This window comes from Daphnia magna, linkage group LG3 (assembly GCF_020631705.1).
Source record: "Daphnia magna isolate NIES linkage group LG3, ASM2063170v1.1, whole genome shotgun sequence".
NCBI lineage: Eukaryota > Metazoa > Arthropoda > Branchiopoda > Diplostraca > Daphniidae > Daphnia > Daphnia magna.
Genome location: NC_059184.1, coordinates 4,627,816 through 4,651,400, shown reverse-complemented (window position 1 = coordinate 4,651,400; position 23,585 = coordinate 4,627,816). Strand labels below are relative to the sequence as shown.

Sequence of the window (23,585 nt, the reverse complement as noted above, 5' to 3'; positions counted from 1 at the left end):
AGATTGGAAACGAAAAGAAGAAAAGGGTCAAGAGCAAGCCGAGCAAAACGGTTCTAAAGTGGGGCGCATGTTGATCGTGTTAAGCCCAACTTTAAGGCACCAACAAGAGGCGCTGCTTTCCTCAATTTCTGATTTTCTTCCGAACTTAACGCCCATGTTTTATCCGAAGCATAACCCTTTAAACAAAACGGTAAGTTGAACGAGCGATGTATCGATGATTGAATTGATGATGGTCGAGGCTCCTCGCCGAGTTAAACTTGAAACAAAAAGGAAAAAGAAGCAATAAAATATTCCAACTCATTCTGCCATTGTTATTTTCGATTTGTTTTCAGACCAACAATTTTGTTGTTGTCTTTGCCTCTTGTTTCTTCGATCTTGTTGTTGTTCAATCTCAACCGAACGCCCACCCTCGTCCGATGGCACGAATTGTACGATGATTGTTGTTGCTCGCGCTGCATCCATTATTCATGAAAGAGGTATATGCGGAGGAGGAGGAGGAGGAGAACGGCCTCTCCATTCAACAGGGGTATATCTAAGTATATTGCGAGACGAGATGGACCACCTCTGGTTTCCACTTTTCCCAGTCAATGACGATGACTGCCAGTTCATTTCTGTCCTTGGCGTCTGCGAGCCGTTTGCTCCAACATTTAGATCGATCAGTACAACCGCTTCACATTTCAGACTATTCCCCCTTTTTTGGGGGGGGCTTTTTCTTGAAAAAATGGGCGGCGGGGGAGAGCAAAAAGAAGAAAGAAAAAATAATGAGAGAGACAAGGCAAAAGAGTGATGAGAAATGATGGGCATGCAGAGGGAACCGAGAAGAACAACAGGAGCGGCTTGTTGGTAGACGCTCCTACACTCCATTTACGGCCGATTAAAACTCAAGAGAGGCCGCCCGTTTTTATCATTTGTGCGGGTTGGGTGATGAATCCTTTCACGGACCTTATCAGCGGACCATAGAGGGATGACGACAGAGTCACCAGACATTTCAAAAAAAAAACCACCAGCAACGAACGAAATGGGGAAAACGTAAAGGGAGAAAAGATAAATGGTCTTACAAGATGGGCTCCTCTTTCAGGCTGCGATGGTGATGCGTCAGGAGCGCGTTGGAAGTCGTTCGTAACGTGCACTGAAGACTGGGTATCATCTCGACGCGCACTGCTTCTGGCGCTGCAATCAAATTATTAAAATGGCAATTAATTGGTTGTTTCAATTTGAAAATCAGTATACAAAATTGTGTTGATAATAATGTAAGCCGAATTTAAAGTGTGCGACCAAACGCTGCAACGATTTAAAAAAGAGAGAGACACTGAACCAAGAAAAAAGAGAGAAAAGGTCGAAACAAAAATGAATCAAAGGTATAGAACTGCGACAGATAGCCGATATTGCACGGCCAATGAGATTGACCGTTGGTTGCTAAGCCGATCAAAGTGGCTCCAAAACCATTAAAAAAAAGATACGGGACTAGCTCACGCTCGAAGAGTGTTTCGCCCTGCCTTTATACGTTAGTCTGCTTAACACGACAAATTGCGCAAAAAGCTCTGGGTTTCCATTGAAAAACCCGATAAAGCCACAGGAAAATGAAAAATTCAAACAAAATAGATCGAATAAAACGTTGGAAAGGCGGTAGAAAAACAAAACAAAACAAAACAAAACATGTCTGACAGCTTGAAAATGAACACATCCAAATTCAGTTATTCAAAATAAAAGTTTGCTCATTAAACAAGACAAGAGCAGCGCGCAAGTCACGTCAATTTTCGCATGACTTGATTTCAGAGAATTGAAAGTAAAAACAAATGCCAGGCGAACATGAGCGAACGTGCAGTGCGCAGCAGAGACTTTGATGCGCTAACCGGTCGAGTTGTGATGCCCACCCAAACGGATGAAAAGAAAAGAAAAGTAAATGATTCAAAGCGTGTAAAGAAGCGGCAAAGCCAGCAATAGTCAGAGCAGCTTTCAATCGGCTGCCAAGCTCGAGACAAGCGAAACGTGTCAACATTTACATTTACATTTGAAGGACACGATGTTTGTTCAACTCAAACGATCCAATAGTACGCACATTTCGATGTCGTAAAAAGAAGATGTTTCGTTAAACGAATCAGTTGTAGGTAAAAATGAGGATGCGCTCATCAACAGATGAAGACCTTGGACGTTGGAAGCATTTAGTTTGAATTATTTATTAATTATTTAATCCCCAATATCGTCGAGAATGAACAGACTCGCGTTCTAGGCTCTTGCCCAATACGGACGTCATACAAAACAAACGGAAAGGAACATTAAGGTTACGCAACCAAAAAATCGGAACGCGGCTGGGCCAGTCCCCCCAAAAAATGAGATCTAATTAGGTCATTATACGTGAACTCGATAACAAATGGCGTGGTTTACGGTACCCAATCGATGTTACGTCGTTCCTTAAACATGTAGAGTGGATAGAAGACAGTCTAAAGGAAAGGAAAAGAAAGAGATAAAAGAAGAAAGGGACACGCATAAAAAAAAAGAAAGGTGGATGGCATGCGTGCATATCTGTGTTGGTTAACTTTTTTTTTTTTTTTTTTAAAGGATGTCATCGTAAAACAACTGCAAGATGGGAGTGAAATGGCGCGCGGTATATGAGTTTTTGAAAAGCCTGAGCCCATAAGCAAACATTTTCATTTTCCAGGTGGCAATATAATGTAGACCGCTATTCCCCCCTCGTTTTTGCTTTCCTGTTCGCCGTCGTCGTACACACACATCCATTTCTCAAAGTCATTTTGTCTTTAATGTGCCCCACTTGGCTGATTATACGATCGCTGCTAAATAGAAAAGAAACGAAAATAAAAATATATATACTACACATATATATACACCAAAACATCAACGCGCAATCGGCGTCTATCCCCTCCCACTAAGCTGATTGTATAAGGCCAAAGGGAACAACTCGTTTCTACTTGTTTTCCTTCTATTATTCTGTACTTCTTACTATTTCAGAACATCCTTTGTGTGTGTGTGCGTGTGTAAAGTTCAGCTTGTTATTCAGAGACATTGACTGAAAAACAAGTGATGGCTCAGGTTATCTGCCGTCCCCTACGGGATGTACCGTTAGGAATGAGCGAAGGCCATTGAAAAGACACGCGGGAGCAGCAACGGAACACAAATGACAAATGAAACATGGGCCGCGTAAGCGCAATCACGGCCTGGCCCTCGTATAAAGAGGACAACGCTGCGCGTAACGTACAATGTCAACACGTATATATGTAGTACACACAACGCGAGCAACTGCTGCTGCTATATATACGATGTGTATATAGCCAATGTTCAAATCGACAACCTTGCCTCATTTCCAGAACGTGTTTTTTTTTTTTTACAGTTCAATTCTGCAGTCAACAGAGATAAGTGATGGCAGAACCAGAGAGTTTTATCGCTTACACCTTGAGGTTAAAATTTAAGAAATACGAAGAAGAAGAAAACCTTGCAAAGTGTACAAGGTTGTTTTTTGTTTTTTACATGTCGAGTTCCGTCCAGTTCAATGGGGGAAAATGTTCATGAAATAAACCATGTTCGGCAATAGAGTTTCAATTACAATCACCGCCATTCAGACGCAGTAGAGGTCAAGAACAAGAGAGGGGAAGAAGAAAAAAAAGACAAAAACATTTCAAACTTTTAGTTGACGACTAGACATTAACGAAAAACATCGGCAAAATGAAATTAAATTTTAAATACTTGTAATTTTTTGCTCGTCTGTTTGTTTGTTTTTAAAAACCCGACTATCTGCAGTTTTTGAATTATTTATTTTATCTTTTATCTTCTTCATTAATCGAAACAAGTTAAACAGCTACACCCTGGGTCGGGTCAGACCCGGCTTTCTATACGTCAAACAGAAACAAGTCGACCTCAAACCCTTCCATCGTCCTCGGGATCCTGTTACGAACGGGACAGGCTTTTTTCTCTTTTTTTCTAAACTGACATAAATCGAATACGAGTAGATAGGTCTACATCTGTCTGGCAACAGACTGAAGAAGAGAAATGAAGCAGCCGACACAGACAAACAAAAACAATTTTCAACTGTTAACAACATCGGTCCTTTTCATTGAAACCGCGAGTGAAAATGCACCAATAATTCAACCAATCCCATTTCTCTCCCTCTCTCTGACTTGCTCTAACTAGAAAGGTACCAACAGGACATCAGAATGATGCCAATCACGATATTGATTCCTATTAAAGTTCACAATAGGAAAAAAAAAAATAAAAACAACTGAGAAATATAATTAAAAATAGTGAAATCTGAGAAAGAACAACTGACTTTTAACAACGTCAATCATCGTCCCCGTTCCTTTTTTTAAATTTTACACCTTTCGCATTTTTCGTTTGTTTACTTTGTTGGCCTTTGCGGGACTTGTTTTCCGCACAAACGCTGCAGGCGAAGGCTCGGTCCAATCGGGCGGATAGGCAATTTCTCGCTAAAAACATGTTCAACACAGTAGACTATACCGACAACATTTTCACACGCGCCTTTTGTGTTGTTCATTGTCGAGTTTTTTCTTGTTGATTTTGTGAGGACTATCTTTGACAACCAAAGAAAGAAAAGAACAAAACTAAATACAACAACAAAAACTAAATGGACAAATACAACAACAAGAACAAACAAAAAAATGAACCAAAAGTGGAAACCATGTCACGCAGTCACGTCGTTCAAGTCGAGCGTGACTCGGCGGCACAGAAAAAAAAGTAAGGGGAGGAGGGAGGCGATGTAAAGTGGGGGTACACAATCGGGGAATGTGATAATCATGAGCGTTCGAGCTCTTTTGGGGTCCGTCTGCTGGACGGACGACGTGTCACGTTTGCCTTTTGAAAATGTTGGCGTGATACCCTGACGGGATTTCGACATTTTAAAAAACCGGCCATCGCCGACCCGCTGTTATTTTATTATTATTATTTATTTTTTTTTTTTAAAGAATCTTTTCTTCTTCGGTTGGTGCGGTCGTGTTCACATGAACAGGTCATGTCGACAGGGCGGTTTACGGTGACTGGCATCGCTTATGCAATTGCTATTCATCCCGCCCCGTTTTTTTAACCGTCACCTTAAACTGCATGAGGGACATGTCACAATGGACAACTAAACTAATGTCCATGAACTGACAGTATACTACATTAGCCGACTGGTTTTTCAGTTCAACACAACTAGAAATCGCAGACGACCGCGACCGATTATTATAGGACCATTTTTCGCGAGGCCATGTATACTCGTTTCAAAAGTAACACGTCGGTTCAAATGAAACTTCCACTGGTTTATCGAAACCGAGCTCGTAGCCTAGACTATTGGCAATCTTTAAGGAAAAACCTTTTTTTTTGTGTGTGTGTTTTGTTTTTTTACTTTACAATTTTACACGGCGCCATTTTTTCGGGTGTGGCTGGGTGTTGACGGAGGTCGTCGCAAAAGGCATGCACACATGGCTGCCTCAACTATAGACAACACAAACAAATGCAATCGAATAGCGATGCCAATCAGCGCTGACAAAAAAAATAATAATAATAACATGACACTGTTTTTGTTGTTGTTGTTGTTGTTGGTTTTCAAGTGCAACTAATCCATGGTGACGGATTAATGTGCCGAGACTCTTGAAACTCGAATCAGTTCCCGCTTAGACTGCCAAAAAAAAAAGAAAAAGAAAAGAAAACTATTTACGTTTCAAGCTAAAAGGGGGTGAAGGTTACGTATCAATCAACCGAGGGGGGGCGCGCGGTTTACGCGCACTTTAGAAGGAAACCGGTTTCCGATTTCGAAATCGAGCAAAAATTCGGCAATGACAAACGTTAAGGACAAAGCGTACATATACTATAGCAGTTCTAGAATAGAGAAAAGAATGAAATTACGCAGCTGTATAGTGAAAACGGGGAAAAGGTGTCGGTGTTCGTGTTCTGTTTATAGCGTCGCATTTCCATGTGTTGATTGATTCAATTGAGACCGTAAGGAACCGCATCGTGCGGTTCGTCCACCAGAAGGTTACGTTGCGAAACAGTCAAGAAAACGTGAATCGGTTGGCTGGCCCGTTCAATCATCCACGATCAAGTTTTGAGGTGGATAAGTCACAACATCCACGTCATCCAAGTTTGTTTTGTTTTAAACCTCGCTTCCCTTTGGTTTTTCCACGAATTACGTATGTAACGAAAAAAAAAAAAGAGGAAGAACATCAACCGACTATTGAGACGTTAAAAAAACAAAAACAAAATGTGGGACGCCATTGTTCGCTAGAAGGACACGCATTGATCGGATGCTGTTTATTATTGGCAGTATCCAAAAGAAAAGTTCTTTCCCGGTTGCTGTTTAATCATTGCCAGCAATGGAGACCAACCCTTTTCACCGGTTTGTATATATAATAATCGTGGCGCGCTGCTTCTTCTTTTAAATGGGGGGGAAACCAAAATGGACATTCTAAAAAGAAAAAGGCCGAGTCATCGTTTTTGTTTTGTTTTTGTTTTTTTCGGTCACGATTTCGAAACAACAACAACAAAAAATTATAATAATAACGCAACCCAAGGAGGGGAAGAAAGAAGTAAACCATATGCAACCGGTATAAGTGTCGTAACTCTTTCCACCTTATTGTATGCGCAGAAGGGCGGGGATGCGAGTCGTCCTTTTGCAAAGTGAACAGTAAATAACCTCTTTTCCTATATTACATCGTAGACATTGAGGGCCTCGACAGGCCACCATCAACTTCTTGGCGCTGAAGATGAGGGCAAACAACAGCAGCTCCAGACTGCCATAAATCACACACACACACACAAACACACACAAAATTCAAATGTTAAGTGCGCGCACGCGCAAACCTCCTCCCCCCTCAGTAATGAGCCGTCCCAATTTATGGTGTACCTGTAAACATTTATTTATTTCCATTCTAGTGAATAAAAGAAAATAATAATAAAAAAAAAAAAAAGGTACGCAATCATAAATATGGCGAGGACAAGGCACCTTATGGCCCTCAACTCTCTTTTCTCTTTCTCATTCTCCGCTGGAGACTGAAAACTACACACAACAACAACAACAACAAAAATGAGAACCTAACCGACTATGGGGCTGCGCTACTCTGGCCCCTCCTCAATCATGAAATAATACAACACACGATTCATAAAGCATAAGTCGTCATCCGTTGAGCTCCGTCGGCAGCGTGGAAACTGGGCAGAGAAAGAAAGGGGACCCTCTGCCATGAAGAAAAAAACAAAACAAAACAAAAACCGCAATATTTAGATAAATACAATGCGGCCGACTCGTTCGAACGAGGGGGGGGGGGATTTGGTTGAGCGACGCCGCCGCCATAAATTAGCCAACAACAGCGGCGGTGCACGTCGTGGTGGCGGCACAATCATTTATTGATGGCCCCTCTCCAAATCCAGCCCGCGTGTGCTGCTGTTCGCAATTGTTGTCTGTTTGTTGTGTCACTCTCGGCGACCGTGATCTACACCTTTCATCTACGATACACCAGCGACACCAATCCCGGTCAAAACAAAAATTCGAGACGCGATTGAAGTTCTTTCCATTTACAAAGCCCCGCCGCCATCCTATTACTCCAGCAGTTGTTCGGTGCAAACAGTGGCTGCAAGAAGACACAACTTTGTACATTCTAGTATACTTTCTATACCTGTGTAAACGAAGCAATTAGCATGAAAATCAAAAGAGATCCCCTTTATAAGTAAATGTATGGTCTTTTAACCAGTTCAGCAATAGGAAAACGAGAACCACGCAAACGGACGGAGGGGGGAGCGCCGCGTGTTGGCGCGGTCGTTCCGCCGCCGCAGCATCGATGGCCGCGGGAGCGTCTCTGCCGCAACTCGGCAGCGCAAACAAGAAAACCCCTAAACTGCAACCGGCGTTTACGAGGTATAATCACACGATCATTTGCAAAGTCTGCCGAGACAACGAGAATAGAAAGAGAGAGGCTTTTGTACACAACGACCTCAAAAACAAACTGAACCGTTCCGCCACACGGTCGGCGAAACACGCGCGCAATTCAACCCGAAATGGGCCTAAAAAAAAAAACTTTGGGGTTTTGCTCCAGTGATTCTTTGTTTCCGACCAGAAAAAGAAAACCATTAGCGGTGCAGAGGATGAGAACTTTTCTGCTATACTTAAAAGAGTTGCTGTTGTTGTGTAGCCAATCAGCTGATGGTCAACCGCAACAACAGATCGGCAACATAATGGGGAAAAAAAAAATGAAAATTATCCCCTCGAAAATGAAGAAACCAAAAAAAAAAAAAAAAAATTAAGTCCAGCCTGAATCGAGCCTCGCTTGAACAATCACAAACAGACTCAACTGTTTCCGTTGTTTAATTGACCTTATTTTCATTTTCTTTTTCTCTCCTTCATCCGACACCTGAAAATAGATCGTGATGGCCGTGGTGATGATTCACGTTCGCTCTAGCAGCGCGTGATGAACGGTGTGTCGGCCCCTATAGTATAGCACTATCAATAATACCCCGGTGTGTGTTGGTCGACGCGGCTTACCGCACGTTTTCAACTAACTCTAAATTTCTTTGTTTTTCTTTCTTTCTTTCTCGAATTCAATTATTTAAAAACAAAAACAAAAAATCAAATAATAAATTTAAAACAAAAATGGCGGCCTTTACTAGAACGTGTTTTGGCCGGCATCGTGGTCGAGCGGGCCAATTTCACGTTGGTGTTGTTGTGGCAATCAACAACAGCAGCGGAGAGCGGCAAGAGAGTAGCCAGAAAACTTGTCCGCCACTTAATCGGATAATGACTGGGTAACGGTGCGGGACGCTCAATGGCGGAGACAAGGACCGTTATTACATAGCTATTTGATAATGCTTTATTATTAGGCACGGCACACAAGACGAATATAAATTGTATAAATTACAGATTTAACACCACCCCCCCATCCCATCCCAAAAAAATCGAATAGAAGGAAAACAATAAGTTCGAAAAACAAAAGGAGAAGGCAATTCATAATCATCCGACTAGCGTGGAATGAAAAAAGATAATTGCTCTTCTCTTATTTCTTCTCCATAGTACAAAACGATGTGCCGAATAGCAATTTATTTATTTTATTTCATTTTATTTTCAAATGTCGGGAGCTATAAGACGTGAAAGGAATAAGTTATTCGATTGGGAAAGGCGTGTAACAGCAGGACGGAAACACAAGACGGTTATAGAGTTCAATAACGAAAACCAAATTAAAAACGAACAAATAAACAAAAGACCCGCGCAACAAAACACGAAGGGGCAAACGAAATGCCGGGATTTTCGGTTTGCGAGAAATTGTCTATATTGGATTGTTTAAAAGAATGTCCAGAAGTTTCAGCTGCTGCACAGTCAATGTAATAAAGTGCGGTCTAACACGGATACGTCGTCCATCGTAAATCATCGAAAAACGTACGAAGCGGGCGCAAAAATTTTTATTTAAATTCGTCTACACTTTAATTTCTTTCCACTTTTTTTTTTTTTTACAATTCCAAATTTTGTTTTGTTTTGTTTTTGTTTTTTTGGCTTGGAGCGCGCGCTCCCCTGAAAACCGCAGAACCAAGTGGCAAACCCCTGATGGCTTGGTATTTCTTTTTGGGGTTCGAGTGTTACAAGCGTACGTGCGTACTAGATTAAGAGGGCGGTAGGAAAGGGGATTGCATCCAATAATTTTTCAGAATTCTGGAAAAAGAAAAGGAGAGGTTGAAAAAGTTCAATTCCATAACGTTCGCCACTCTCTTTGCGTTCTCAACGACGACCTTGATAAGCACAGCTGTCTTTCGTTTTGTAGACCGGAGCTGTTGATTGCGACTGTAACGGATGGGTGTGGATGGATTGATTGCGTCACACACAAAACAGCGAGGCGTGTCCAATCATTCCTCACGATGATCGCACGCCGTCATTATCGAGCCCAACGTCGGCAATGGAAGGTGGCGGCCCACGACGCTGATCAGGCCGTGGGTTCCTTCTCTCCATTCCTCGTCTATTCGCCAGCTCAACGGCCTGGCTTTTACACACACGATCCACGCCCTTATTAATTCCATCCGTTGGCTCAATTTCCCTTTTTTTGTTGTTGTTGTTGTTCTCTCCTTGAAATACAATGAAAACAAAAACCAACCAGCGCCTGCCGTTCTACAGCTATTTCACCTTTCCAAATTGCAGAGCAACAAAAATTACGTTTTCCAAGATAAATAAAAAAAGCAAAGAAAAAAGAAATGAAATAAACTCCAAGTCTCATAATATTCATTGACGCGCTGTCTATATCCAAAGACTCTGCGCTATTGTTATTGTCTGTTGTTAACAAAACGTCGGCATTGGCGAAAAGAAAAAAAGAAAAAAGGGAAATAAAAATAAATAAATAAATAAAACAAAAATAGGGAAGAATAACCATCTCCGGTTCATTTCAAAAAGGCAAACGACTAGTTGGTTAATATTCCCCGAAATAAAAAAAAGGGGGGGGGGGAGAGTTAACCAACCCGAGAATCCACCCACGGAATCTACAAGGTTTTTTCTCTTTCAAATACACACAGCACAATTTTTTCAACCAACAACTGATTGCTCGTCTTCCCCCTTTTTTTACAGGAATTTGTGGCCTGAAACGAGCCCTCTAACGATCGTGTTTTTTAAAAGAAAAACGTCTAAAATTGATGAATAAAAAAGAGCTTTCTCTGCGTGTGGCGATTTTTCACGGCATTAAAGGCACATCATCTTAAAAGAAAAAAAAAAACTTTCGCTTCTCTCATTTATTATGCTGCAAGAAGCGGCGATGAAAAGGCATTACGTGGATGCCACTGACAAGCAGAAGGGAACATGAAAAGATGACGAGGACATCAAAATAAAAGTGTACCCTCAAAAGAAACTTTGAAACAAACCAAACAGCAGATGTTGCCGCTACATTTTGAAGACGTTCATAAAAACTGGGCAAAAGACATTGAAAAAAAAAAAGCCAAGAATTTGTGGGAAAATCGAAACAAAACGATCGTCCTCAGATTTGTTTCGATAATCAACAAAAAAATAAATAATAATAAAGAGCATTGCCAAACAGGCGCGTCTGCCTTTTTGTTTTATTATTATTTGAGAGCCATATTTTTTTTTGATTGCCTCCGCCTTGAAGAGTTTCAACAGATCGATTCATCTCATCTTTATTTATCTGTTGTGTGAGCGTGCGCGCGCGCGTCGATTATTGGAAACGGACAGGAGAGAAAAAAATGAGATTTTCAAAAGGAACGCCGACAGATTCTACGGTTTCAAAAGATTCCAACTGGACAGCTGCACTGGCCATCGCACGACCTACATCCAACCTTAACATTTACGTCCTTGTTTATATTATTGCGCAACCAGCAATCATCTGCCTGGCATTTACAGAAAATTGAACAACAACAACACAAAAAAAAAGAAAATGATGACGATTGAAAAAAAATAATAATAATTCATAGAGTGTCAGCGAAAAACGGTATGAACGCGGACTGGAAAATCAGGTAATCAACATTGGCAACGCGGCATTTGTGTGAAAAAAAAAACAAAAAAATCCCCTTCTTTTATTTTATTATTCTTTTGGCGAACTCATGAGAGAGGAGAGAGTTGAAAACCTTCGATTGGGGGGAGCTTTTTTTTTCCCCCAGAAAGATCTGCGCTTAATAGCAAAGTCAGCACCGAAATCATAATCGGGGTGTGTCCAAGTGAGGGATACGGCTGAGTTTTGACTACGGCATTTAAAGAAAAAACAAAAAGAGATTCCCCCGACTCATCATCGAGGGCCCGAGCTGATGATAGTCATCGGCACCAGAGCGTCTTCATTATAATATGTTAATTTACACGAGAAGGAAAGAAACATAATAAAATAAAGAACAACAAAAATGAGGAGGAGGCGGAAGAGAATCGCAAGGTGGCGGTGGCTGTAAATATTTTAAAAGAAAAAAAAACCCATGAAACAAGATAAAAAAAAAAAATTAACAGACGTTGTTTATGTCTCGCTACGTGAGAGGTTGAAGGAGAGCCAAGAAGACGCGCGACGGGAAAAAATTCAAAACTGGTATTTACCGTCTGTTGTGTGTTAGGGTCGTGCCAAGGCAAAAAAAAAAAAATAAAATAAAATAAAATAAAATAAAGGCCTGGCCGGCCCATCCCCATCAATACAGAGATGTTGCTGCGTCCCCCCATTGAGGACCTTGCCCATTCAAAGTTGGTAGTTTTTCATTCCGGCGATTATCATCACGCGATTCGAGCGCCCCGAAAGAAGAAAAAAAAAACGCACCGCTAAACCATGGACGGCCATTAAAAGAAGACGATTCAGCACCAAAAAAAAAACAAAAAACGTTTACGAAATTTGTTTTTTTAAAGGAAGAGTTCGTCTTATCTTTTTTTTTTTTTTTCCTTAACTTTCGCTATACGCTCAAGGTAAATGACGTAGGGAAATACATTTCTTTTTTTTTGGCATTTTCGGATATGATTCACCACAATCGTTTGGCGGGAATTACGAAGAAGAATCGTCTGCTGTTTTACTACACATCTCGTGTGTCGTAATTCAATCAAATTGAAGGTGAACTGCCAAAAGATATTAAAAAATAATTGTCTAATGGCGTTGCTGTGCAAAAAAAAAAAAAAAAAAACACGGTGGGTTCGAGCCAAATGAAAAGTGATACCATCTTTTCATTGATCGCCATTTTCTCGCTGGGTCCTTGGGCAAATAAAATAAAAAAAAAAAAAGAAAAAGAAAAACAGAAAAACAGAAAATTCAGAAAAAGACACATTGTGTTCTGCGTTGCGCATTCGAAGAGAGATGATTATAGTGTGGGCGAGGTCTTTTTCGTGCCACACTGGAAAGCCCTGTGGAGAAAAGATGGAAGAACGAAACAAGAGATCACGGCCGACGCTCCTGGCGCAATCTCTTCGTGACTTTGGTTGTCGCTTGAATGCGTGCGTGTTTCTTTCGTGCAAAAATTAAAATAAGAAAAAAAAAAAGGAGTTTCACATCAACTGGCTGCAATTGTTGTTGTGTTCCTCCCCCCACCTCTAACCCACAGATGGCCCCAAGGCGACGAATGGACATCACGAGTTCAGCATCCCATATCGCTCACGACTCGTTCGTTACACGAACGATTCATTTCACAGACAGTGCGATTAGATGTCGAGCGGCCCGAATTGAAACCCCACTCTCAACACACACACATCCCCTACCTTCCTACACGAACGCAAACCCGTTTCAAATATTAATGGGAGTGTCTTTTGATTTCATTTCGCAATCTATACGATTTTAGACGTTTGCCCCCCCAACTTGATCGTCTTGACCAACACCCCTCCCTTTCCTTCACTCTCATTCTTATTTCGTTTGGATGAAATTGTTGGGCCACGGTTTCCTCTGCCCTGTTACCAGGCACACATCCAAATAAATGGATACAATTGGAATCAGTTTTGTTTTGTTTTGTTTTTTTAACGTAACGTAGTCCATTTCAAGCCAGACGTTATTAATGATCCTCATATAATACCGTACAAATAAGGGAAAAACAAGGGGTTAGGGCGGCCAGTGGAGCGTACCCAGTGACCGCGGAGCTTTGTGAATGTATCCATCAAAATGCGGGATGAATGTACAATTAAAATCAAATCAACGACACAAAACACGTTTGCCTTTTTGGCTAAGCGAAGAAAATGAAAAAAATAAATGAAAAGGGGAAAATAGAAAAGAAAAAAAAGGGGGACCGGCCTCGTTATAGTACGAAGCAAATTTACAATCGAGAAAAGGAAAATGAATGTCTCGCAAAAATTGGACATTTTTAGGGCCACAGATGAAAGATGGAGCAACGAGAACTACAACGAGCTGCTCGCTCAAAACAACAACAACAAAAATTCCAAGTTCTGATTGCACTTGGCACTTCTTTTGTACCATTCCGCCTTCCTTCCCAACCGCCCTGTCCTCCTCCTCCCCCGTCCTATTGGGGGGGATTTTGCCTCTTTCCTTTTTGTTTGTTTGTTTATTCCCCGTTGTTGTTTTTTTTTGACAAATGATTTGATTGAAGTCACGATTTGGTTCGAGCCCGGATCCCAGCCGCATCCGGAGTTCTTGATGCGCAAACGGGCGTGCGAAACTATGTCTGGATCGTTGCCATGACAGCGCCAGAAGACGCAAAGCAAAACAAATGGGATAACGGGAGAAAAAGACCATGGCCAAAAGATATTTTTTTATTTTTTTATTTTAAGAGGAGGGTTTGGTTCTCAATTGTGAGAAGAAGGCATCAGAAAGTCAGGGTGGAAGCTGTCGAGCGTGATTGTGCGTGCGTGAGAACAGAAAGGGAAAGAAAAAGAAGAGCAACAAAAAATAACAAAATGATAAACGAGAGGCGGTTCAAAACTTCCCAAGGCCCCAAGAGCGGTAGCGGCGCCACGGCACTTGTCTTTTGCGCACAGCAGATGAGAAAAAAGAAAAAGAAAAAATGAAACGTTAATTTCTTTTGTCAACTGTGGCCGGCGGCCAGTGGCTTCCGAAAAAAAAAAAGCCGACAACAGCAGCGGCAAACCTCCAACCAATTACGATATTTATAACGATCGCCCACAGCATCAATCGCAGTCACATCTGCCCAACATGGGGGCCAGGCGTTTTCCTCTTTAATTCGAGAAAAAAACAAAAAAAAAATTATTTAATCATAAACCGGGACCGAGTGTGTGTGTGTGTACTCAACTATAGCCCTACACACCTCGTTGGTGTATCAAGTGGCCTTTCTCACACGGCCAAAAAAAAAAATTAAAATTACACAAACAACAGGTTGGTAGCTACTTAATGGGTTCTATCTCAATTATTTCCTGTCGCCATTTTTTGTTTCGTTCTTTTTTTTTTCCCCCGTAACGTCACAAAACACACGGCCAATTAAGTAGCGACATAATATTTTTATACGCAAGAAAGAATGAAAAAAAGAAAAAATGATAATCATAAATAAAAAGAAGGGGGAAAATGTTCTCCAGATGCAAACGACCGGCAACTCTTTTTTTCTTTGCAGCCCTACTTGAAATTGCTTGGATTGAGATCTTTGTTTGTTTTGTTTTTTTTTTTTTTTTTTTGGGTTGAACGAAAATTGAGGCAGGCTCGTTTCTTGGTGCTGATGAAAGGGCAGAAGACAGTCCGTTTTCCCAAAGAAAGAAGAGCCACGCCAGGTGTGTTTTATATGTTTGCGCGTGAGAACAAGAGAGAGAGAGAAAAAAACACGCAGGCAAGCAGAGCAAATCAAGAAGAAGAAAAAAAGGAAATGAAAACAGTAGCAAGTTAAGAAGACAGCCGGGACAAGCGCATGGCTTTTTCTTTCGTTTTCACCATATTTTATTCGTTGAAAAGTCGTTAATGTTTTCCAGCTTTTCGTTTTGACTCGTTTGTTTTGTTTTTTCTTCTCTTTTGTCTGACGCTGTCTAAACTAATGCGGACACGATCGCCAAAAGAGCGGAAAAAAAAATTCATTATTCCAAAAACAGCGTGTGTGTGTGTGTGTGTGTGTGTGTGTGTGTATGTGTGTACCTTATTTTTTAAAAAATAATAATAATAGAAAAAAGAGAAAGTTTCCTACCTGATTTGTTGACTCGCAAGTCGATGATGCCGTTGGCCGGTGATGAGCGCCGCTTACGGGACTCGGGCGAGCGAGAAGAGCGTCGTCTGCTGGACGTGTCTGTTAGAAGCAGATGACCTCCTCCTCGACTGTTAACCGACAAATCGACAGGCTCCATTTGGATTGGCGGACACTCGGCCTGTTTCTGCAAAATGAATAAGAACCAAAAGAACATCAAGGCTTTGATCGGAACGCAATTTCAATTTGTTCAAGTTTTGGGGAACAAAAACAAAAAAACCTTTAACTTGTCCCCCAATCAAAAACAACTAGCCAAAAATTGCGACCTAGTTAGATACACCAAATGACGCGCATTAATCAAGTTGGTTTTGTTTGTTTGTTTTTTAAATTTCCGTCCCTGTTTGAAACGGGCGGATTAAATAGGAGAGACAGAGAGAGAGGGAAAGGAGAAGGAAAAGACAAACAAGAAATCGAGCTAACATGTCGGTTGTTGTAAACCTAAATGCTAATGGATTATAATTTGCCTTCATTTTTTTCGCTATCGCTGCCATAAATCGGTGCGCGTTGGCCATCTGAAATCGACGCGTGTTTCAAACGTTCCTTTCCAAGAGGATGGCTATTTTTGACTGCTCGAACGGCATTTGAAAGAGAACAACAACGGCGTGTATCAATCGATCAGATCAGCTGATCGTAACAAGACCCGTGAAACGAGATAAAAAAACGCGGGAATTGAAAACAATTTTCACGGAACAGATAGGGATTCCTAAAATCGCGCCCCATAAATAAAATTTGATTTTTTTTTTTAAGGGGGGGGGGTCACGTCTAGCGTTTTCTCTAATACGACATGCTACATATAGGGACACATACCGTGCAACCAACTGCGGGACACGAGGATAGAAAGAAAAAAACGGTAGCGACCACTCACGTTTTCTTTATAAATCCTTTTTTTCTTTCCTCTATTTGATTCCAAAAATTGACTTATTAGCAATTCCCTTATCGAATAAACACGTCCAACAAACACCCCCTCCCCCCCCCCCCAAAAAAAAAAGTAAGAACACGTAGCACCAGACATCATTCACCTCTTTGTAGTTGATGGTCGGGTGCATGACGACGGGGTCGACGTCAGTCGGCGGTCGTCGGAGAGGCGGCCCCGTCGTGTGGCAACGGCCGCTGCTCGATGTGCTACTGCTGCTACTGCTGTTGCTATTGCAATTCTTGGTGCTCGAAGTGAAGAAACGCTCCACTCCGCTGGTCGCCACCGTCGCTCCTTCTCCCTACACCGTCCAAAAAAAAATAATAATAGATAAAGATATTTAATTAAACAGTTGAGATTTTTGGATTGTTCTTTTTTAAAATTATTATTATGGCTTGTATAAAGTAGGACTATAAGGGTCCTAATATACAACCCAATCAGCATATTAAAAATGTCTGCCACATTCATTATTCTATAGCCATTGTTCTTTGCCGATTGGCCAGAGCAGAACATAAGACCAAATCATCCAATAGAGGCCACACATCTACTATTACAGATTGAGCTGGCTCAAAGATGCTCTTAACACAAGATGGGAAAAAACAAAAATGAGATGCTTAGCTTTTCTGACTGCTCCTGGGGCCATCGAGTCCCGCTCTACTAATCATCACGAGTTTCGACCCTTTTTTTAATTTTTTTTATCCTCGTCTCCTTATGGACCGAGTTGTAGATGTTAAAAGAATGGCAACCATTGCTTAGCCATTGCACAATGCGAAGGGCGAAATGTGTGATTTACAACAAGCCGTTGTAGTTTTCTTTTTTTTTTTTCCAATGATTTTAGAACACCAACAGGTGGGAAGCGCCTCCCTATCGTTGGGAGTGCATGGGGGGGATGCGGATATACGATAGGACATTTTTAAAGGGGGGCACTATTTCGCTGGTGGTCTTTCAAACTTGTCGTAAGAAGGAAATAAAAAAAATACAACTTCAAAAATAAATAATAATAAACTATTTTTATCAACATTCAAACCGCAGCTATCGTAAACATAACTGAATCAGCAGCGGCTAAAACTGACGTTAGGACACGTATAGTTGAAAATCATTAGATCGTCGTCGCAAAGTGCAAGAAATTACGCAATCAAAAACCCCAAAATAGATCCGCTTTTTGAATAAATTAATTGGGTTTCAATCATTTGAACTATGCGGAAAAATATCGGAAGAGGAGCGTCCGTCACGTCCATAACTGGGTTTCGTTGGATGGTGGGATAGCCGCAACGTGCGCACGCAAGCGCTTTGCAACTGAATCAAGTGGAATGTCTTGTATGATTGAAACTTGTTTGTGTAGACACACATGCGTATTCTGTTATATCCCCCCCTTCCAAGATTGAGTTGATTTTACTTATTTTAGAAAAAAAAAAAAAAAAAATGAAACAAGACACTCGGACTGGACGAAAAGGAGCGGCTCCAGCATGTCGGCAAATGAACGCGCGTATTTTGCAAACGCCTTTTACTTCGTTAGGATTTTCGAATTTGATTATGTGAAATAAAAGTTTTTAAAAATGAAATGCCATCTTTGTCTGTGGCGTAATCGACTTGATATTCAAAGTATGTCGTACAAGACGAACTCTTCACTTGGCTGACATCTTCCTCTCGTTGTTTGTTGTCTTTTCGTGAACCGCGTGCCGTGCAAGTTTCGTCGTCGTGACGCGCTCCAGTGAGTTATTGCCCAACATGTCCGGGTTGCTTGACCCTTTTGGCGATCAGTCCCCCATAAAATGCTCAGCAATTTTGTTTCCAGGAGGACAAAAAGAGGGGGGAAAAAAACGGGAATGACAACCCAAAAATCTTAAATTCTTATCCACCCATTTATTTTATTTTTTTTTTTTCTCTTAACTTCTAGTTTGATGTCCATCGTTTTAGTTCATCAAACGGGAGAAACTGACGCTCGTGACGTCTTGAAAAAAGAAAGAGGCAATGATTGCGATTCCCACTGCCCACTCCCCCACTTAACAAGTGCATGACTTGGCATGACGTTTCCGATTGCTGTCTGTCAAAGACGGTGCGGACGGGAACGTGTCGTCATCAGCCAAACAACAACAGTCTGAGGATCGTTTTCCCCGATGTGTCAAAAAAGGATGTCGAGCCCCTCGCAAAGCGCAAACACGACGGCAGACGAACACCCTGAACTGTGTACGTAACCCAATCGGGTCAGAAACCCCGGGGCAACGCCCACCTGTTAGCTGCTAACCCCCCCCACCCCAAAAAAAAAGATGATTTCACTAAAAAGGACGAGAGAGAAAAACAAAAATACGATGTTTTGTACATTGAAAAGTGAGGCAGACGAAATGGAGGGATTACCTTACCACTAGACATCTGCCTTGTTAAATGTAACAATTGTTTTTTTCTTTTGTCTTTCTTATACTTGACTTTGACTTGTAACTGCACTTAACCATTGACGTGGGATAACATTATGAATAGATGAGGGTTTTTAAAGAAAAAGAGGGGGGCTATTCAGGGTGGGCAAGGATTATCTTACGAGAAAACAAATTTCCCTTTTTCTCCCTTAAACAAACAAGACACCTACAAGAGTTTTAAGAATAAAAGAAGGTAACAAAAACAAAGAGGGCAAAGGAACGTTAGTGGCCTTTCTGAAATCACGATCTCAAGATCTGTTTTCGAGTCAAATGGATTATACAATTCTCGACAGGTTCCCTTTTGTTTTGTTTTTTTAGTTCCAGTTTCGTTTGGAATTGGGGGGGTTTAAACACACACACAAAAGGGAGGGAGGGTCATGACTATTGCGGAAATAGCTCACGTACGGACCTCGCTTCTACCGTATTTTGCGACTAGACTTGTTGTCTACGACTTGGTCTCCATACTGTGCCTTTCCTGACACACACAAAAATAATAAGTTGGCACTCGACAAGAGGCCAGAACAAGAAAAAAAAATTTATATCCCGCCTGGATAAAATGTACACACACACACACACACACACCCAAATTCTCTGATTGCTTTAAAATGTATGGAATGTTGTTTTTTTTTATATCTTGTAGTTTTTTGCTTTTCTTTGTTTGAAGTTAAAGAACTTCCCCTATTTTTCCTATTTGGCCACTGTATTCTTCTCTTTTGCCTACGGACTCTATTGCCTTTGCTGATAGTTAAAAAAGGAAATAAAAATGTTTAAAAAAAAAAGCGAAGGAGAACAAGAAGAAGAATCAAAACTGAGAATTCTCCGAGTGGTCTGGTGTGTCTCGACTTTTTTCTTTCTAATTTGATTTCCTTCTTCTCCTTTTATTTTCTTTTTTTTTTTTTATGGATCCCATTAAGAAAGGAAGACAAGAGAGAAGGTGCTCGCAAACGTATAATCAGGGCCATTGTCATTGGGTGTCGCTGGTGCACCATGGCGCGTCATTCTTTCACTGATGGGTCCAAGGGACTTGTTAAACCTCGTTTGCATCTCATTCGACGTAATAAAAATAAGGAAAAAAAATTCCCCCTTCCTAAATAAAACACAAGACACACACACACACACACAAAAAAACGGAATTTTTCAAAGAAAAGAACGTAACAAGAAAGAGCCATCAAAGAGAACAACAAAAAAAAAGTTGATGTTCTTCTTCTTCTTGTTCGTTCGCTTTAATTGTTTTCTTGCTTGGCTTATGTAGAGTGTGGTAGCAGCTATCACTTGGCGACCTGATTATATTGTGTGGCCAGACGATGTGTTTTTGTTTCTTTTTGTCTTCTACATTTGCCTGCCACTAGTTCCAGCCACACGGAACCGTGGAAGTCATTACAGATGACAGCAGGTGGGGTATGGGAGTGGTTTTTTTTTTTTTTTCAGGTGGGGTAGGTGGGGGGTTACACCCGGCGTAGAAAAAGAAAAAAAAAATATGGTGGTAAGGGGAGAGGAATGGGATATTTAGTTTATATACATCTCGTGTCCATTTCTCTTTCTTTTCTTTTTTTTTTTTTAAGAGTCGGCGCAGGTCATTCTCAGCCGAAGGGGGCGATATAGAGGTCGTTTCATATTTTTTTTTTTTTACCCCCCCGATCCACCTCTACCTGCGTGGTGTGCACACAGGTGAACGTATCTACACACGTATCCCTACCTAGAGGGCGAATGGGGTCCTCACCCCACACCCACAAAAAAAGGGTAGGAACAAGTTAAGGTGGAATTTTTTTTTTTTCCCTTTTCCAACCGTATATGAGGGGGGGGGATGTTTTTAGATTTTTTTTTTGGTCAGGAAGGAGGAGGTTTTTGTGCCTCCCTTCTCTTCCAAAAATTCATCCAAATTTTCCTTTTTCTATTTTTTTTTATAAGAGAAAATTGTAATGCAGTAGAGGGGGGTGGGGGAAGGGCCAGACTACAAGTGGAGGAATGAAGGCAGGGGGGATGAAAGAAGTCCACACAAACAAAAAAGGAGGGAGATTATTCCCGAATCTCAAGACGTTTTTCTCCCTCTACCAGAACCCAAACTATAAAAAAATAAAATAAAATTTCTTTCTATAATTTCATCGGTTTTAAGGGGGAGAAAACAACATAGTGGGTTTGGTTGGGCCGTCGGCCATGTTACAGAGATAAATTTGAACACACATCAATGTGAAAACGCCCTTTGTTGTAAGAAAAAAAGGATCGACAATCGAGCCCCTATCCACAGCAGAAAAAAGTGTTCCACGATTAACATTTCTTGTTTTCTCCATTGGAAAGAAGAAGACGACTGGTATCGTTCGCCCTTTTTTTTAAAATTTTATTATTTTAATTCATGGGTGTTTGTTTCTCACACATGGCAACAAGCAATGTGTCAATCCGGCATGTTTCCTTTCTCCAATGTCACACGCGCAATTGAAATTGAAAGAAAACAACAATAATCGAAACACCCAATCACTTTGGCATCGTTCGCCCTAGCTTAACACGGGCAAGTAAGCAAAGAAAAATAAACAGCGGCATCTACAAACGCTATCTCGACATTTAAAACATGAAAAAAAAAGTCAATAATGAGCGGGAAAAATAAGAATGGGAGGAGATGGGACGAGGCCGTCAACCTTCTTCGTTCTCTTATATCGTTCATTTTTTTTCGTGTGTGTGTGTGCGTGATGCACGTGTAGCCACACAACATTACACAGAGTCTTTCGAACTCTGTTTTTGTGTGTGTGTGTGTGTGTTGTTTGTGTGTGTCCCAAAAAGATACTACAGTCCCAGTGCAATCAGACCCCACCTTTTTGTTCTTTCTTTTTTGACTTGCATGTTTTTCGAGTTTTTTGTTTGTTTCGAGTTTGGCGCGTTCAATGCTCTTATGGTATGTGTACTGAACCCTGACACGCCCACCGCTTGATCGACTAATCCTATCAATGATTCCATCCTCCGGACACGAAAGACCAAAATGATTGCATTTGTTTTCTATTTCGAGGCATCACGAAAAGCCTTGAAGGTTTTTTGGTTTTGTTTTGTTTTTATTTTTTTTTTTAAGTTAAAAATTAAAACAAAACAAAATGTTATACAAGAATGAAAAGGAAAAACCCTCAATGCGAATGGATAAAATTTTGACACCATAAATTACTCCGAAAGGAGGTGCACTGCAGTCAGTCAGCGTAACGGGAGATAACCCAAAAAGACGGGAGGGAGGGGTAAGAAAATGGAACAAAATATTTGTCGAAACGACGACAGTCGGCCATTTTGATAGAATGCGCGCGCGCACACACACACACAGAGGCAGGTTCAAGTTCTTCGAAGTATTTCTCGGCCCTAAGACAACACCACGTGTTGTTCTCAAGGGCAATTTCAAATTGGGCAAAACACAAACATTTCAAGTGAAACTTAAGAGATAAAAAGTTTAAAAAGGGGAAAAAAAAACGTGATATATTACCAGGTAAACCATGTAGGCGGTCTGGTGATGATGAAACCACAATTGCACGAGGTTCACTGTTCAAATGGCAGTTTGAAGAGAAAAAGTCTTGATCATCGAGATTGAAACACTTGGTCTCGTGTGTCCACGTGTGGCCGGCTTTTCCTTTCCCGTTCAACATACAAGCAGCGAATGTTCCACGTTCTGGGAATGATGGGCTAATTGGTCCGTACACTCGACAATGCTGTTGAATCCTCGTGTCATGGCAGCCCGCGAAAACACTTGTTAGCTCCAATGGCCGCCACACTGCCCAGGCACAGACACACACATACACGAGGGGACTTGTAAACTTGCGACCACGAGGCAAAAATGTGATGGGCCAGCACGAACGCTAAACGGGAATATCACACACACACACAACACACACAACAACAACACACATACACGACCAAAAAAAGAAACAACACTTGTTCACGGTTCACAGCTGTCGTTGTGGTAATGTAAACGATCGTTTTTTGTCCCTCTCAATTCCAAAATCAAAGTCAACTCGATGAAATTCTGCCACAACAGCAAAAAAAAAGGTTTCGTTCTTGTTTGAAATAAAAATAAAGTCAATGCCGAAAACAAGAAAGACACTAACGGAAGTACAAAAAAAAAACAAAATTCGAAAAAAAAAGGGAAAACTGAACAATCACAAAAAAAAGGCACGTCCGACCTAGCACGAGGCACAACAGCGACTGAGAAAATTCAAAAGTCGACGGCAATGGGACGATAGAAAGGGCGGGACCGGAGGGGGGGAAACCTGTAGAGCAAAAAGAAAAGCCTAGCAGACGAAAAGTGGGCGTAGCCTTTTACTCTCTCGCACGCAGACACAGCAGACACACATGCAGCCAAAAGCAAATGGAGAAGATAAATTGTGTTGGTTCAATCTTTCGAAGTTTGTTGATGTTTGTTTGCTTGTTCCTCGTGCGATTTCGAAAGAAAAAAAAACAGATCTTTTTGTATGCAACCATTCATCATAGGTTACACATTCTTTCGAATTGAACGTGCTGTAAATGTAATAGGAAAAGTCGGAACCATTTCCCTCTCTCGTGTCGGTTTCTTTTTTTCTGTTTCTGGCAGTGATCCAATAACTGTTTAGTCAGATTGTTGGGTCTAAATCGGTCATCAACCGAATCTGCACCACACACACACACACACACACAAAATGTTCAATTTCAACTCACGTTCGTGTGTGTGTGTGTTCTTCTGAAAAATGGCAGCCACAAATGAATCC

General features: G+C 41.2%; 1 protein-coding gene across 1 annotated transcript in view; it reads right to left on the bottom strand.

Moving 5' to 3' along the window:
* The window catches only part of LOC116919881 (Krueppel-like factor 3), a 37,402-nt gene extending 14,343 nt beyond the window's left edge, over positions 1 to 23,059 (bottom strand). The window contains exons 1-4 of the mRNA XM_032925942.2: positions 22,331 to 23,059; positions 16,575 to 16,769; positions 15,499 to 15,682; positions 1,059 to 1,170 (exon numbers count right to left, since the gene is read on the bottom strand). Of these exons, the coding sequence (XP_032781833.2) occupies positions 1,059 to 1,170; positions 15,499 to 15,682; positions 16,575 to 16,769; positions 22,331 to 22,342 (503 nt within the window). The 5' untranslated portion in view covers positions 22,343 to 23,059. The remainder of the gene's footprint in view (positions 1 to 1,058; positions 1,171 to 15,498; positions 15,683 to 16,574; positions 16,770 to 22,330) is intronic.
* Between the last annotated feature and the right edge of the window lie 526 nt (positions 23,060 to 23,585).